General features: G+C 43.5%; 1 protein-coding gene across 2 annotated transcripts in view; it reads right to left on the reverse strand.

Moving 5' to 3' along the window:
- Positions 1 to 13,419, reverse strand: part of srp68 (signal recognition particle 68) — a 51,780-nt gene that overhangs the window by 18,774 nt on the left and 19,587 nt on the right. For both annotated transcript variants that reach the window (XM_078570823.1, XM_078570824.1), the window contains one exon: positions 1,279 to 1,377. In XM_078570823.1, coding sequence (XP_078426949.1) covers positions 1,279 to 1,377 — 99 coding nt within the window. The remainder of the gene's footprint in view (positions 1 to 1,278; positions 1,378 to 13,419) is intronic.

The raw sequence follows: 13,419 nt of genomic DNA on the forward strand, positions 1-13,419 counted from the left end.
TGGCCCTCCTACATACCTAGTAAACTATTCTCTTAAATGTCCCTTACAGTCCTCGGCCCACTCAGGCTACCCATGCACAACCTTCCCGTATCTCTATGGAGCTGCCGGTTTTCATTTTATTCACCCATCACTAAAATACCCAAAAATTCAACACTGCTACATCTAATTTGTCACCCAACCTACCCATCCAATCCCAGATAGATATTGAATTCTTGCTAGATATGGTTTTACAGATACTCTTCACCCTCCAGTATCTTCTCCAGCTGACCATTGTTCAAAAAAAAATATAGTGGGCTATTCCACTGCAGCATGCATCAACCTTCTGGTGTCAACTAATGTCCATACAAATGTATTGAGATTATGAGCAGGACTTCCACTGATTACTCTTTCCCTGATCGACAGATGTTAAGGACAATTGTAGCACTCGTATGATGACCAGACCGAGCCTGACAACTCAAAATGCCTGCAAGTTAATGGGAAGTTGATTTGCTTTTTGCACACTGACCCATGAGCCCTGTGTGGCACAAATCCACATGACCCACAAACTTCAGAAACTCCTGTCCTAGTTTAAGGTTCAAATCTCAGCCCAGATGAGCACTTACTATGTGAGTCAATACTCCAACCCTATAGCATTAATTTTGTATACAGCCTCGGTCAGATCCTGTCTGGAGTACTGTGTTTAGTTTTGGATACTACATCTCAGGAAGGAAGCTCTGAAGTGGGTGCAGCACAGATCCACCAGAACAATACCTCAGCTCAGAGGGTTAAGTTATGAGGATGAGTTGCTTAAACTTGGCTTCCCTTGATCGAGGTATTTATGATGATTAAAGGATTTAAGAGGATAGATACAGAGAAACTATTTCCTCTGTTGAGGAAATCAAGAAAAAAGAGACAATGTTAAATTAGAGCTAGCAGCAAAGTTTCAGAGGCAGAATCAGGAAGCACTTTTTCACACAAAGGGGGACAAGGAATGTGAACTCTCCCCTCTAGAGGGCTGAGTGTGCTGGGGGTTAATGGGAGCTTTCAAGGCAGAGAGTGATAGATTTTTGTTAGGTAAGGGTATAAAGGGATATGGAACATAGGTGCAAAAAGGAGCTGAAGTACAGACCAGACATGATCTAGTTGAGTAGCAAAGCAGGCTCGAGGGGCTGAATGACCTAATGTTACATCACAGCTAAAAGCTATGCAAATCCATGGTTTTGTATCAATGACAGGAGAATCTCATCAGCTTCTTTTACTATTTCATATTTTCATTTTCAGTTTCACTCTTGTGCTTACCGGATCAACTCTCAGCTCTTCACGGACAGCCTGGATGGCATCACGGCACTCACTCAACAGACTCTCATACAGTCGCTCCTTGGCCTCGTCAGTTGTAGTCTGCAACACAAACCACTGAACAGTCAGAATACAAACTGGGGCCACCTGCAGGGTATACTACTATAAGAAATCACACAAATGGAATTTATTTCATACTTGGTTGGATTCTGCATTTTTGTAACCCTTTATATTCAAAAGGCTCCCCTAGATGCATAATTTAAAACTCTCACTCAGTTGAACAGCACATTGATACTCACCACCCAATGTTATGCATGGACGTGCATTTGGGGCAAAGTCATAAGACCAGCTAGCATCAGTAGAAATGAGTCAAAGACAGGAGAAGATGATAGAAAGTTTAAGTTTTAAAGGCACCAGCATATGGAATTAGTAGTCCCAGTGTGTCAGATAAAAATGTAGAGCAGATATGGGAGACTGAGCGTTGCTTGGCAGAGCCTTTTAGGGCAGATCATGGTTAATGCACCTCTCAGCACTCAAGACTGATTTCAGACATGGCTTCACTTTATTCTAGAATGCTCAGCACAGAAACTGGCTGTTCAACCCATCAAGTTTGGGTCAAAGTCTTTTTTTTCTCTCCACAGATCCTGTTTGACCTGCTGAGTTTTTCCAGCATTTTCTGTTTTTGTTTCAGATTTCCAGCATCCGCAGTATTTTGCTTTTATGTTATTGCGCCAAAGTCTTTCTTTATGAATCACCTCAGCTAATCCCACTCACGCCACTTCATATTCTACTTTCTCAAGGAACCATCAAACTCCCTTTTAGAAGAATTAATGGACTTTGGTTCAGCAACAGTGTGTGGCAGAGACTTTCACATTCTAACCTCCCCTTCATTTGTTTTAGCCCATTATCATCTCAAAGACTGGTGAAGACAATCCATCACAATTTAGATCATTTTCTTGCAAGATTCTGGCCCCAGAGAATCACAAGATACCAGCCCAACTATAAGATTAAGTTTAGACAAAAGCACTTCTGTTCAACTCATCTCATCCTCCCAAAATTCCAACTCGTCCAGTGTCCCCTTACAGCATTTATCCATCTCTTCACTGTGTTAGCCTCCTGGCCTCATCCAACTTCTCTGACAGCATATTCCCGATTGTGGTCACACTCCCCTTCAAAGAGATATTCTCAGCGATAAGTTTTAAATCTGTCCTATTTTTTCATTTAAATGAACTCTCAGGGTGTGGAAGTTACTGGTTAGGTTGGCGTTTAATGCCCATCCCAAGCAAAAGGCAGTGGACTGGGCGTGGTGGGGAGGGGCGTATCGTCTACAGTTGCTGCAGTGCATGTGCTGAAGATGCTGCCAGTGTTGTTAGGGAGGATTCTGGCTTTGCTACGCACAATCATCAACATTCGTGATGGCTCAGCAGCCTGAATTTGGGGATGCGCTACAAATGGAATGCAATAATCCAACATAGTGCTGAGTCTTAAACATCAAGAACATATGTCAGGTGTCAGCCATTGCTCAGTGGTAGCACTCTGGCCCCAGTCAGAAGGCTGAGAGTCAAGTCCCATTCCAGGGATCGGAGTACAAAATCCAAGCAGTCTCTTTAGTAGAGTACTGAGGGGGTGCTGCATTATTGGGGGCGTTTTTCAGATAAGACATTAAACTGAGGCTCTGTCTACCCTCTCAAGTGGACACACCAGATCACATGGCACTATTTCAAAGAACAGCAGGGGTGTCCTGGCCAATACAAATTCTTCAACCAACAATAAAAACAGATAAACCGGTAATTTATTGTATTGCTGTTTTTGGGTCCTTTGCAGTGTACAAATTGGCTGCCATGTTTTCCTACATTACAACAATGACCACACTTCAAAAGGAATTCATTGGCTGTAAAGTTCTTTAGGACATTCAAAGGTGTTGAAAAGCACTATATAAACACAAGTCTTTATCTGCTCAGCTGCCTCCTCGCCCTTTTCCTCCCGCACTCATCATTCTGCAGCTTCATATTTATCTTATCAATGTTCACTTCAGCTCAGTATTTCAAATGGCCCGCTTCCTGTGACGGCCCCTATGGATCAAATATCCAACTGCCCAATTATCCCAACTTGGTCCAGCACTTAGTGCCTGTAACAAAATTGCTATCTCATCAGGGCCTTCACAGCTTACTCAAGACTCTACTACCCAATACTATCCTGCAGGACAAAGTCTCACCCCCACCCTTCCAGTCCTGCAAAGTTTCACAGGCTTCCCATTGTCAAAGCTCTGATTTCAAAGGCCTTACCTCATCAACTCTTATCTCTGCATCCTACTTCAGCCAATGCATGCCCTATACTCTTCCAATTCTGGTTTCCTCTGCATTCCTCCTTTGTTCCAATTATCTCAGCCCCATGCTCTAACTCTCTCCATAAACCACTCACTTACCTCCTTCAAAAAGCTTCCAGTCACCTAGCTCTTTAATCTTGACTTTGAGTCATCCCTAACACATCTCTCTCCATTGCTGATGTTGTTACTTTCATTTCTGTGAAGTACTTTGTCATGCTTTTAATACATTAAAAAGTGCAAATCATTGGCCATGTATCCCATATTGTTAATGGCCCCACAGCAAATTCTCAATTTTTTTCAGTCTTCATCTAACAAATCAAATTAACAACAGAAACAAAATTGAGTTTTAAGCACATGACTATTAGAATCATAGAATGAAGTCACTGAGCATGGTCAGGGATTCCAAAGCCCATGGAATCATACAATCCTCCAGTTCTTCAATTACAGATCATTGCCAGCACTGAACACCAAGAAATGTGCTACATATTACACATTAAAACTATAATACTTGCACCATTGAATATTTGTTATAAAGACAGACATTGATTGTTAGGTGCAAGGAAAATTGAATAATGTAAAGGCTATTGCACTGCGGGATTGTTGGCTGCACAGTTCAGTGGGTATGTAAGCAACCAAGCGCCCAACCCAAAGAAGGCGCGTTGGGTTTGTAACTGAATGCTGAATAGCCTGTTGTACTGGTTAAGAACTTGTCTGAAGGGTGTTAGCTATTGCAGCTCAACTTAGGATCAAATCAGTAAGAGGTGCATACCACCACCGCCCCCACCCCCAAACCTGTACAGTAAATATTGATCAACATTACAAAGAATGGCAGGTTATCCTAGAAGACATGGGCTTGCCTCATGAAGAAAACTATCTAATTTTGCAATCAGCATTCCTGATGGATACATTTTGGGAATCAATGGAAACCAGGATGGGCTCAAGTACTAGATAAGGGAAAATTTAGAAACAGTTGATAAAAAGAGGAAGATAAGCTTGAAATGTGTGTAGGCCCAACTTCTGTACAGGTAAGACTTAGGAGTTAACCTGGAGAAGAAAATAATGAAGCAACCAGAGAAATATGAGCCAATGGGAGAAACTACAGGGTTTTATAAGCAAGACTGATCACACCTGATTAACTCATTGGGTTCCTCAATGCGTTACGACCGAGATGGGAGGAGTGCACTCTCTCTCGTTCCACTACTCCATGGGTCACAACATATATTTAGCTATACTGCCAAATATGTGCTTTACTATGAATCTCAGAATGACCACTCAATGCCCAGGTTTCTTCAATAAATGACAAAATTACTAATTTATTATAAAGCCAGACTTGTCAAGTAGAAGGCAAAGCTTTTTTTTTTAAACATACAGTATGAAATATGAAAGTATAACAACTCTAAATGCACACACACATTCTAAAACAAAAAAATGAGGAATTCTAGCAAAAAGTTAAAAGCCAATGGTTCAAGGGATAGACGATGGAGTCCTTGAAATGGTGTCCAGGTTATACAGTTGGTCTCAGTACTGGTCTGTGAAACAATCGATGACTCTTGTACTACTTTTCAGGCAGACTTCACCAGGAACAGTAGCAACCAGAGTCCTTGCATTAATTATTTAAGGAACAGTGTCTTTAACACACAAATTCTTCCGGAATGTTTAGTCCTTGACAAATGAAATAACAGACCTGACAGACAAGGGGAACTCAAGGCATTGAAAAGGAAATTTGATTATTATCTGAAAAGGAACAGTGTGCAGGGTTACAGGGAGAAGGCAGGGGGAGGGCACTAGGAGCATCGCTCATTTGGAGAGCTGGTGCTAACATAACAGGCCAAATGGCCTCCTTCTGTGCTCTAACAATTCTGTGATTCTGTGGGAACTTGTTGGATGCCATATATTTTGATTTTATTAAATTAATTGGCACTGTACCAAACAGTGGATAGATTGGATGACAGTGCTAAGGGTGATGGTGGGGGGATGGGTGGGTAAGAAAGAAAGAAAGGTCTTCTGGAATCAGAAATCAGCTGAAACTCAGGAAAATAAGTTAAGTTGTACATAGATAAAAGCAAAAAACTACAGATGCTGGAAATCCAAAACAACAACAAAAATACCTGGAAAAACTCAGCAAGTCTGACAGCATCTGCAGAGAGGAATACAGTTAATGTTTCGAGTCCGAATGACTCTTCATCAGAACTAAGGAAAAACAGGAAAGAGGTGAAATATAAGCTGGTTTGAGGGGGGTGGTGGGAAAGGTAGAGCTGGATAGAGGGCCAGTGATAGGTGGAGAATGCCAAAAGATGTCATAGACAAAAGTCAAACAGGTGTTAACAGTGGTGATACTAGCTAAGAAATGTGCTAATGGGGACATTAAGGGTAGAAAGCAGGACGAGCAAGGTACAGAGAGCCCTAGTGGGGGTGGGGTGGGGGGAAGGGATCGAAATAGGCTAAAAGGTAGAGATAAAACAATGGATGGAAATACATTTAAAAATAACGGAAATAGGTGGGAAAAGAAAAATATATATAAATTATTGGAAAAGCAGGGATTGGAAAGGGAGTGGGGATGGAGGAGAGAGTTCATGATCTAAAGTTGTTGAACTCAATATTCACTCCGGAAGACTGTAAAGTGCCTAGTCGGAAGATGAGGTGCTGTTCCTCCAGTTTGCGTTGAGCTTCACTGGAACAATGCAGCAGGCCAAGGATGGACATGCGGGCATGAGAGCAGGGTGGTGTGTTGAAATGGCAAGCGACAGGGAGGTCTGGGTCATGCTTGTGGACAGACCGAAGGTGTTCTGCAAAGCGGTCACCCAGTCTGCGTTTGGTCTCTCCAATGTAGAGGAAACCGCATTGGGAGCAGCAAATGCAGTAGACTAAATTGAGGGAAGTGCAAGTGAAATGCTGCTTCACTTGAGGAGGGGGAAGTAAAGGGGCAGGTGTTGCACCTTCTGTGATTGCATGGAAAGGTGCCGTGGGAGGGGGTTGAGGTGTAGGGGGTGATGGAGGAGTGGACCAGGGTGATCCGGAGGGAACGATCCTTGTGGAATGCCGCCAGGGGGGGTGAAGGGAAGATGTGTTTGGTGGTGGCATCATGCTGGAGTTGGCGGAAATGGCAGAGGATGATCCTGTGAATGCGGAGGCTGGTGGGATGGTTCTGGGAGGGAGAGGAAGGTGTGAGGGAGGATGCGCGGGAGATGGGCTGGACACGGTTGAGGGCCCTGTCAAGCTGTACATAGAGCAGCATCAACAAGAAAGTAGGGGAGGTGCAGTCTTTCAGGGATCAGTGGCGAGGGCATTTGAGAACAGAATCAAAGCTGTTTGCTCAAATTGCCGGGGATATCTCCCAGTGTGTAAGGCCAACGTTTATCCCTCAAACAACACGTCCAAAATAAAGCCCCACAAACTAACTGGCTATTTCTCATACTTCTGTTCGTGGGATTCTGCTGTGCAAAATAAAAATAGTCGCCACATTTGTGTATGAAACAAATGACTGCAATTTAAACCAGTGCATCGCTTTGGGACAATGAGGATGTAAATCTAAAGTTGTGAAAGGCACCATAATAAATGCAAATTCTTTCCAACAGTCACTGCACAACATTAACTTTCTACTTTGATAACTACTTTACTAGAGATGTGACAAATCCCAAAGCAGATGAATGCTACACAAGTGAAATATACAGGGAATCTGAAATAAAAACAAAAACCGCTGGAAATATTCAATGGTAGGCAGCATCCGTGGAGAGAGAAACACAGGTAGTGTTTCAGGTTGATGACCTTTCATCTGAAGAGTGCAGCAGTGCATGCCAGGAGCAGCACCAGACATACCTAAAAATGAAGTGTCAAACTGGTGAAGTTATAACACAGGACTACTTGCATGCCAAACTGCATAAGCAGTGAGTGGTAGACAGAGCTAAGCGATTCCACAACCAACGGATCAGATCTAAGCTCTGCAGTCCTGCCACATCCAGTCGTGAATGGTGATGGACAATTAAACAACTCACTGGAGGAGGAAGCTCCACAAATATCCCTATCCTCAATGATGGAGGAGCCCGGCACATCAATGCAAAAGATAAGGCTGAAGCATTTGCTACAATCTTCAGCCAGAAGTGCTGAGTGGATGATCCATCTCGGCCTCCTCCGAAGGTCCCCAGCATCATAGATGCCAGTATTCAGCCAATTCAATTCACTCCACGTGATATCAAGAAACGGCTGAAGGCACTGGCTACTGCAAAGGCTATGGGCCCTGATAATATTCCAGCAATAGTACTGAAGACTTGTGCTCCAAAACTTGCCACACCACTAGCCAAGCTGTTCCAGTACAGCTACAACAGAGGCATCTACCTGGATATGTAGAAAATTGCCCGGGCACATCCTGTACACAAAAAGCAGGACAAATCCAACCCGGCCAATTACCGCCCCATTAGTCTACTCTCGATCACCAGTAATGGAGGGGTCATCAACAGTGCATTCAAGTGACACTTGCTTAGCAATAACCTGCTCACTGACGCGCAGTTTGGGTTATGCCAGGGTCACTCAGCTCCTGACCTCATTACAGCCTTGGTTCAAACATGGACAAAAGAGCTGAACTCCTGAGGTGAGGTGAGAGTGACTGCCCTTGACATCAAGGCTGCATTTGACAGAGTGTGGCATCAAGGAGCCCTAGCAAAACTGGAGTCAATGGGAATCAAGGGGAAACTCTCCACTGGTCGGAGTCATACCTAGCATGAAGGAAGATGGTTGTGGTTGTTGGAGGTCAGTCATGTCAGTCCCAGGACATCGCTGCAGGAGTTCCACAGGGTAGTGTCCCCGGCCCAACCATCTTCAGCTGCTTCATCAATGACCTTCCTTCCATCATAAGGTCAGAAGTGGGGATGTTCGCTGATGATTGCACAATGTTCAGCACCATTCACGACTCATCAGATACTAAAGCAGTCCATGTTCAAATGCAGCAAGACCTCGACAATATCCAGGCTTGGGCTGACAAGTGGCAAGTAACATTCGCACCACACAAGTGTCAGGCAATGACCATCTCCAACAAGAGAGAATCCGACCATCGCCCCTTGATGTTCAATGGCATTACCATCACTGAATCCACCGCTATCGACATCCTGGGGGTTACCATTGACCAGAAACTGAACTGGACAAGCCATATAAATACTATGGCTACAAGACCAGCTCAGAGGCTAGGAATCTTGAGACAATTAGCTCACTTCCTGACTCCCCAAAGCCTGTCCACCATTTACAAGGTACAAGTCAGGAGTGTGATGGAATACTCTCCACTTGCCTGGATGAGTGCAGCTGCCAGAACACTCAAGAAGCTTGACACTGTCTAGGACAAAGCAGCCCGCTTGATTGGCACCACCTCCACAAACATTCACTCCCTCCACCACTGACGCACAGCAGCAGCAGTGTGTACCATCTACAAGATGCACTGCAGAAATTCACCAAGGCTCCTTTGACAGCACCTTCCAAACCCACGACCACTACCATCTAGAAGGACAAGGGCAGCAGACAGATGTGAACACCACTATCTGGAAGTTCCCCTCCAAGACACTCACCATCGTGACTTGGAAATATATCGCCGTTCCTTCACTGCCACTGGGTCAAAATCTTAGAACTCCCTTCCTAACAGCACTGTGGGTGTACCTACACCACATGGACTGCAGTGGTTCATGAAGGCAGCTCACCACCGCCTTCTCAAGGGCAGCTAGGGAAGGGCAATAAATTCTGGCACAGCCAGTGAAGCCCACATCCCATGAATGAATTTTTAAAAAAATCTGAACTTAACTGCCATCTGAAGTGGCATAGCAAGAGTTACCAGTGAAGGACAATAAATGTCAGCCTTTCCAATGATGTCCATTTCCTGAGAATTTGTTTTTAAAGTTTAGGATAATGTTTATTAAAATAGGTGGGACTGAGGAACGTGTAGTCTGGATCAGACATGAATATCACAACAGCAGTTTCTAATAATGGGTGACAGCTCAATAGTTTCAATGGCCTCATCAGTAACTTATTCTCGAGTTGGCTGAAAAAGGTTCGGTTCCACGGGCCTTCCTCAAAACTTCAAATATTATAAAAAAAAGAATGAAGTTTCACCCAAGGTGAACAGGCCAACTTTAGCCAGTTTCTTTCATATAAACACCAACTTGTCTTTATATAGAGCATTTAACATGATTAAAAACATCCAAAAGTACTTCACAGGAATGTTATGAGACAAAATTTGACACCAAACTAGAGGTATTAGGAGCTATCTTTTTGGTCTACGTTACTTGGTTTTAATCAAGATAGTTTATTCACTTAGTCTCTTAGGGTTTCTACACAGGTTGCCGTTAATAAGTCAGAAAAAGATTTGCATTAATATTGTGCCTTTCACAGCCACAGCACAGCTCAAAGTGCTTTACAGCCAATGAAGTACTTATGAAGTGCAGTCAGTTATAATGTAGGAAAAGGCAGAAACCAATTTGCATACAGCAAGCTCACACAAACAGCAATGTGATAATGACCAGATAATCTGTTTTCATGATGTTGATTGAGGGAAAAATATTGGCAAAGATATCAGAGCTAATGTCAAAGGATACAACGGGATATAGATCGGTTGGATACTTGGGCGGAGAAATGGCAGATGGAGCTTAATCTGGACAAATGCGAGGTAATGCATTTTGGAAGGTCTAATACAGGCAGGAATTATACAGTAAATGGCAGAACCCTTAAGTGCATTGACGGGCAGAGGGATCTGGGTGTACAGATCCACAGGTCACTGAAAGTGGCAACGCAGGTGGATAAGGTCAGGAAGGCATATGGCATGCTTGCCTTCATCGGCAGGGGATGAGTATAAAAGCTGGGAAGTCATGCTGCAGCTGTATAGAACCTTGGTTAGGCCACACTTGGAATATTGTGTGCAATTCTGGTCGCCACATTACCAGAAGGAAATGGAGGCGTTGGAGAGGGTGCAGAGGAGGTTTATCAGGATGCTGTCTGGACTGGAGGTTATTAGCTATGAGGAGAGGTTGGAGAAACTCGGATTGTTCTCACTAGAGCGACGGAGATTGAGGGGCGACTTGATAGAAGTTTACAAAATTATGAGTGGCATGGACAGAGTAGATAGTCAGAAGCTTTTTCCTAGGGTGGAAGAGTCAATTACTAGGGGACATAGATTTAAGGTGAGAGGAGAAAACTATAGAGGAGATGTGCGGGGCAAGTTTTTTACACAGAGGGTAGTGAGTGTCTGGATTTCGCTGCCAGAGGAGGTGGTGGAAGCAGGTACGATAGTGGTATTTAAGAGGCAGCTTGACAAATACATGAATAGGATGGGAATAGAGGGATACGGACCCCGGAAGTGCAAAATGTTTTAGTTAACGGGCAATATGATCGGCACAGGCTTGGAGGGCCGAAGGGCCTGTTCCTGTGCTGTACTTTTCTTTATTCTTTGTTCTAACACCCCTGCTCTTCTTCAAAACTGTGCCATGGATCTTTTACATCCACCCAAAAAGGGTAGACAAGGCTATGGTTTCATGTCTTGTCTGAAAGATAGAACCTCTTGGTGCAAAACTCCCTCAGTGCTGCACTGGAATATCAGCATTGATTTTTGTACTAGAGAGGGACTTGAAAACAAAACCTTCTGACTCAGTGTGAAAGTGCTACCAGCTAAGCCACAGTTGGCACCTACACAAATTATTTGAAAAGGAAACACACAGGAGAAATGAGAGAAGCTCGAGGCGCCCAACCACAAAAGCTTCAAGAGGCAACATGCATATTGTAATTAGAGGATACACGATAAGAAGCTGAGAGATTTGTTGGGGTATAAATGTGTTAACCCAGTAATTCACAAGTAACAAAAAATTGCATTCTATGTAAGTGAGCTTGAGTGGAGGTATAATTAGTGGCAGCCCCCAACATGAGCAGTAACCTACCATGCCCCTACTCCTTATTTTACAAACTGTGGCTGAGCTCAATCCCCACTGGCATTTCAGTGCAGCAATACTGTGGGAGTGCCACATTGTTGGGAGGTGCCATCTTTGGGATGAGAAATGAGGTCCTGCCTACCTTCTCAGATGGATACAAAAGATTCCACGGCACTATTCGAAGAGTAGGTGTGTTCACCCTGGTTCCTGGCCAACATTTATCCTTCAATCAATATTAAAGACAAATTAACTTTTAAAAAAAAATCTTGTTGTCTATGGGATCCTGATATGCACAGGTTGGCTGATGCATTTCTTACATTTTAAGAGTGACTAGACTTCAAAAGTAATCGATCAGATGAGAAACATTTTGAGATGTCCCGAGGTTATGAAAGTGCAATACAAGTTCTTTCTTTTTTTTTAAAAAGCATGGTGTGTATATTCACAGGCCAGTATTCTGCTCTGGGAAGTGCAAAGTTTAAGGTTTCATCTTTGCTTTCGGTGCACTACCAGAGCTGCCACTGCTGCAGCAATTGTGAGGATGGACACACCATTAATTTGCTCATGGCCACAGCAGCATTCTTGTACCCCATGTGAAAATTTGCACTCTGGACTTGCACTTCACAACTTGATCAGAGTGAGTATTCAGACGGGTTTCTAAACAATATGTCACAATTGGTGCAGCAGTGTCACACAAACACACCACACCTTCGTGCGAATGTCAGCAAGATTGCAATGAGTCACTGGAATCCTCCCGAGAAAGTACAGGAACCTAGAAACTTACAGACATAGGAGCGGTCAATGTAAATGAGGGAATGCTGATGTTTATGACAGATCCTCCTGTTACTGTCAGGAACTCCCACTTACATAATGGGGATGGTAATTGAAGATTCACAAGCATGATTTTCCCCTACAGTTATTTTGTACTACGTTAATAAACGCCTGTGTTGAGAACTGCATGGCAGTTTATGCAATCTGACAAATTAAAGACAAATTTGCATTTTCATAGCACCTTTCATATCCTCAGGAAGTTCCAAAGTAGTTTGTAGTTAATTAAGCACTTTGCAAACTTAGTTACTGTTGCAATGTGGGACACAGCAATCTCCCACAAACAGCAATGTGATAATGACCAGATAATCTGTTTTGACATTGATTTAGGGATCAATATTGGGCAGAGCATCAGTAATCTGTCCCAAAGCCTCCAATACTCTGAAAGCAGTCATCAGATACATCATCCTTCAATGCTCCGCTCCTTGTGAGGATGGACCCAAGCTCCACTCAGCACATTCTCATCATGGCTTGGCTTACACTGACACATGGTACAATGGCAGTGTTAAAGTCATATCATAGCAACCTAGTGTTGCAAAGGGTGGTATAAGCAGCTACGGCTTTTGAGGGGGGTACAGTTTGAATCAGAGGAGCTTCGGAAAGAAGTTGCGCTTAGATAATATCTTTCACATCCTCAGACATCCAAAGGTGCTTCACAGTCAACTACCTCTGAAGCATAGTCAATGCTGTAATGTAGGTTAGTTTGGGATGGAACTGAGCCGGCCTTGCCCACATAGAAGTCAACAGGCTGTTCAACAAAACCACATAACTCCACAAAATGGAATAACCAGCAGCAATGTGGCAGTTATGAGAAAACAAACAAATGGGTCAAGTTTCAGTCTTGTTGGCTTACGAGATCATTCAAAGCCAGAGATTAGATGACAATCCTGGATTTTTCACTCTATATACTTTGTGGCTAGGTCGCCCGCATCTTTGGTAGTACAGCCTTAGACAGCTAATTGAAGACATGTACCTCAATTTCTCTCATTAGAAAAATGCAGCTGATCTCATGAAGCAGTGAATGAGATTGACCGCTTGTGGCAGGAAGAGAATCCTGCAGAAGGTGAAAAGCATACTCTAAACAAAGTGTGTTACCTACCC

Source organism: Cetorhinus maximus, chromosome 24 (genome assembly GCF_964194155.1).
Source record: "Cetorhinus maximus chromosome 24, sCetMax3.hap1.1, whole genome shotgun sequence".
In the NCBI taxonomy this organism is placed as follows: Eukaryota; Metazoa; Chordata; class Chondrichthyes; order Lamniformes; family Cetorhinidae; genus Cetorhinus; species Cetorhinus maximus.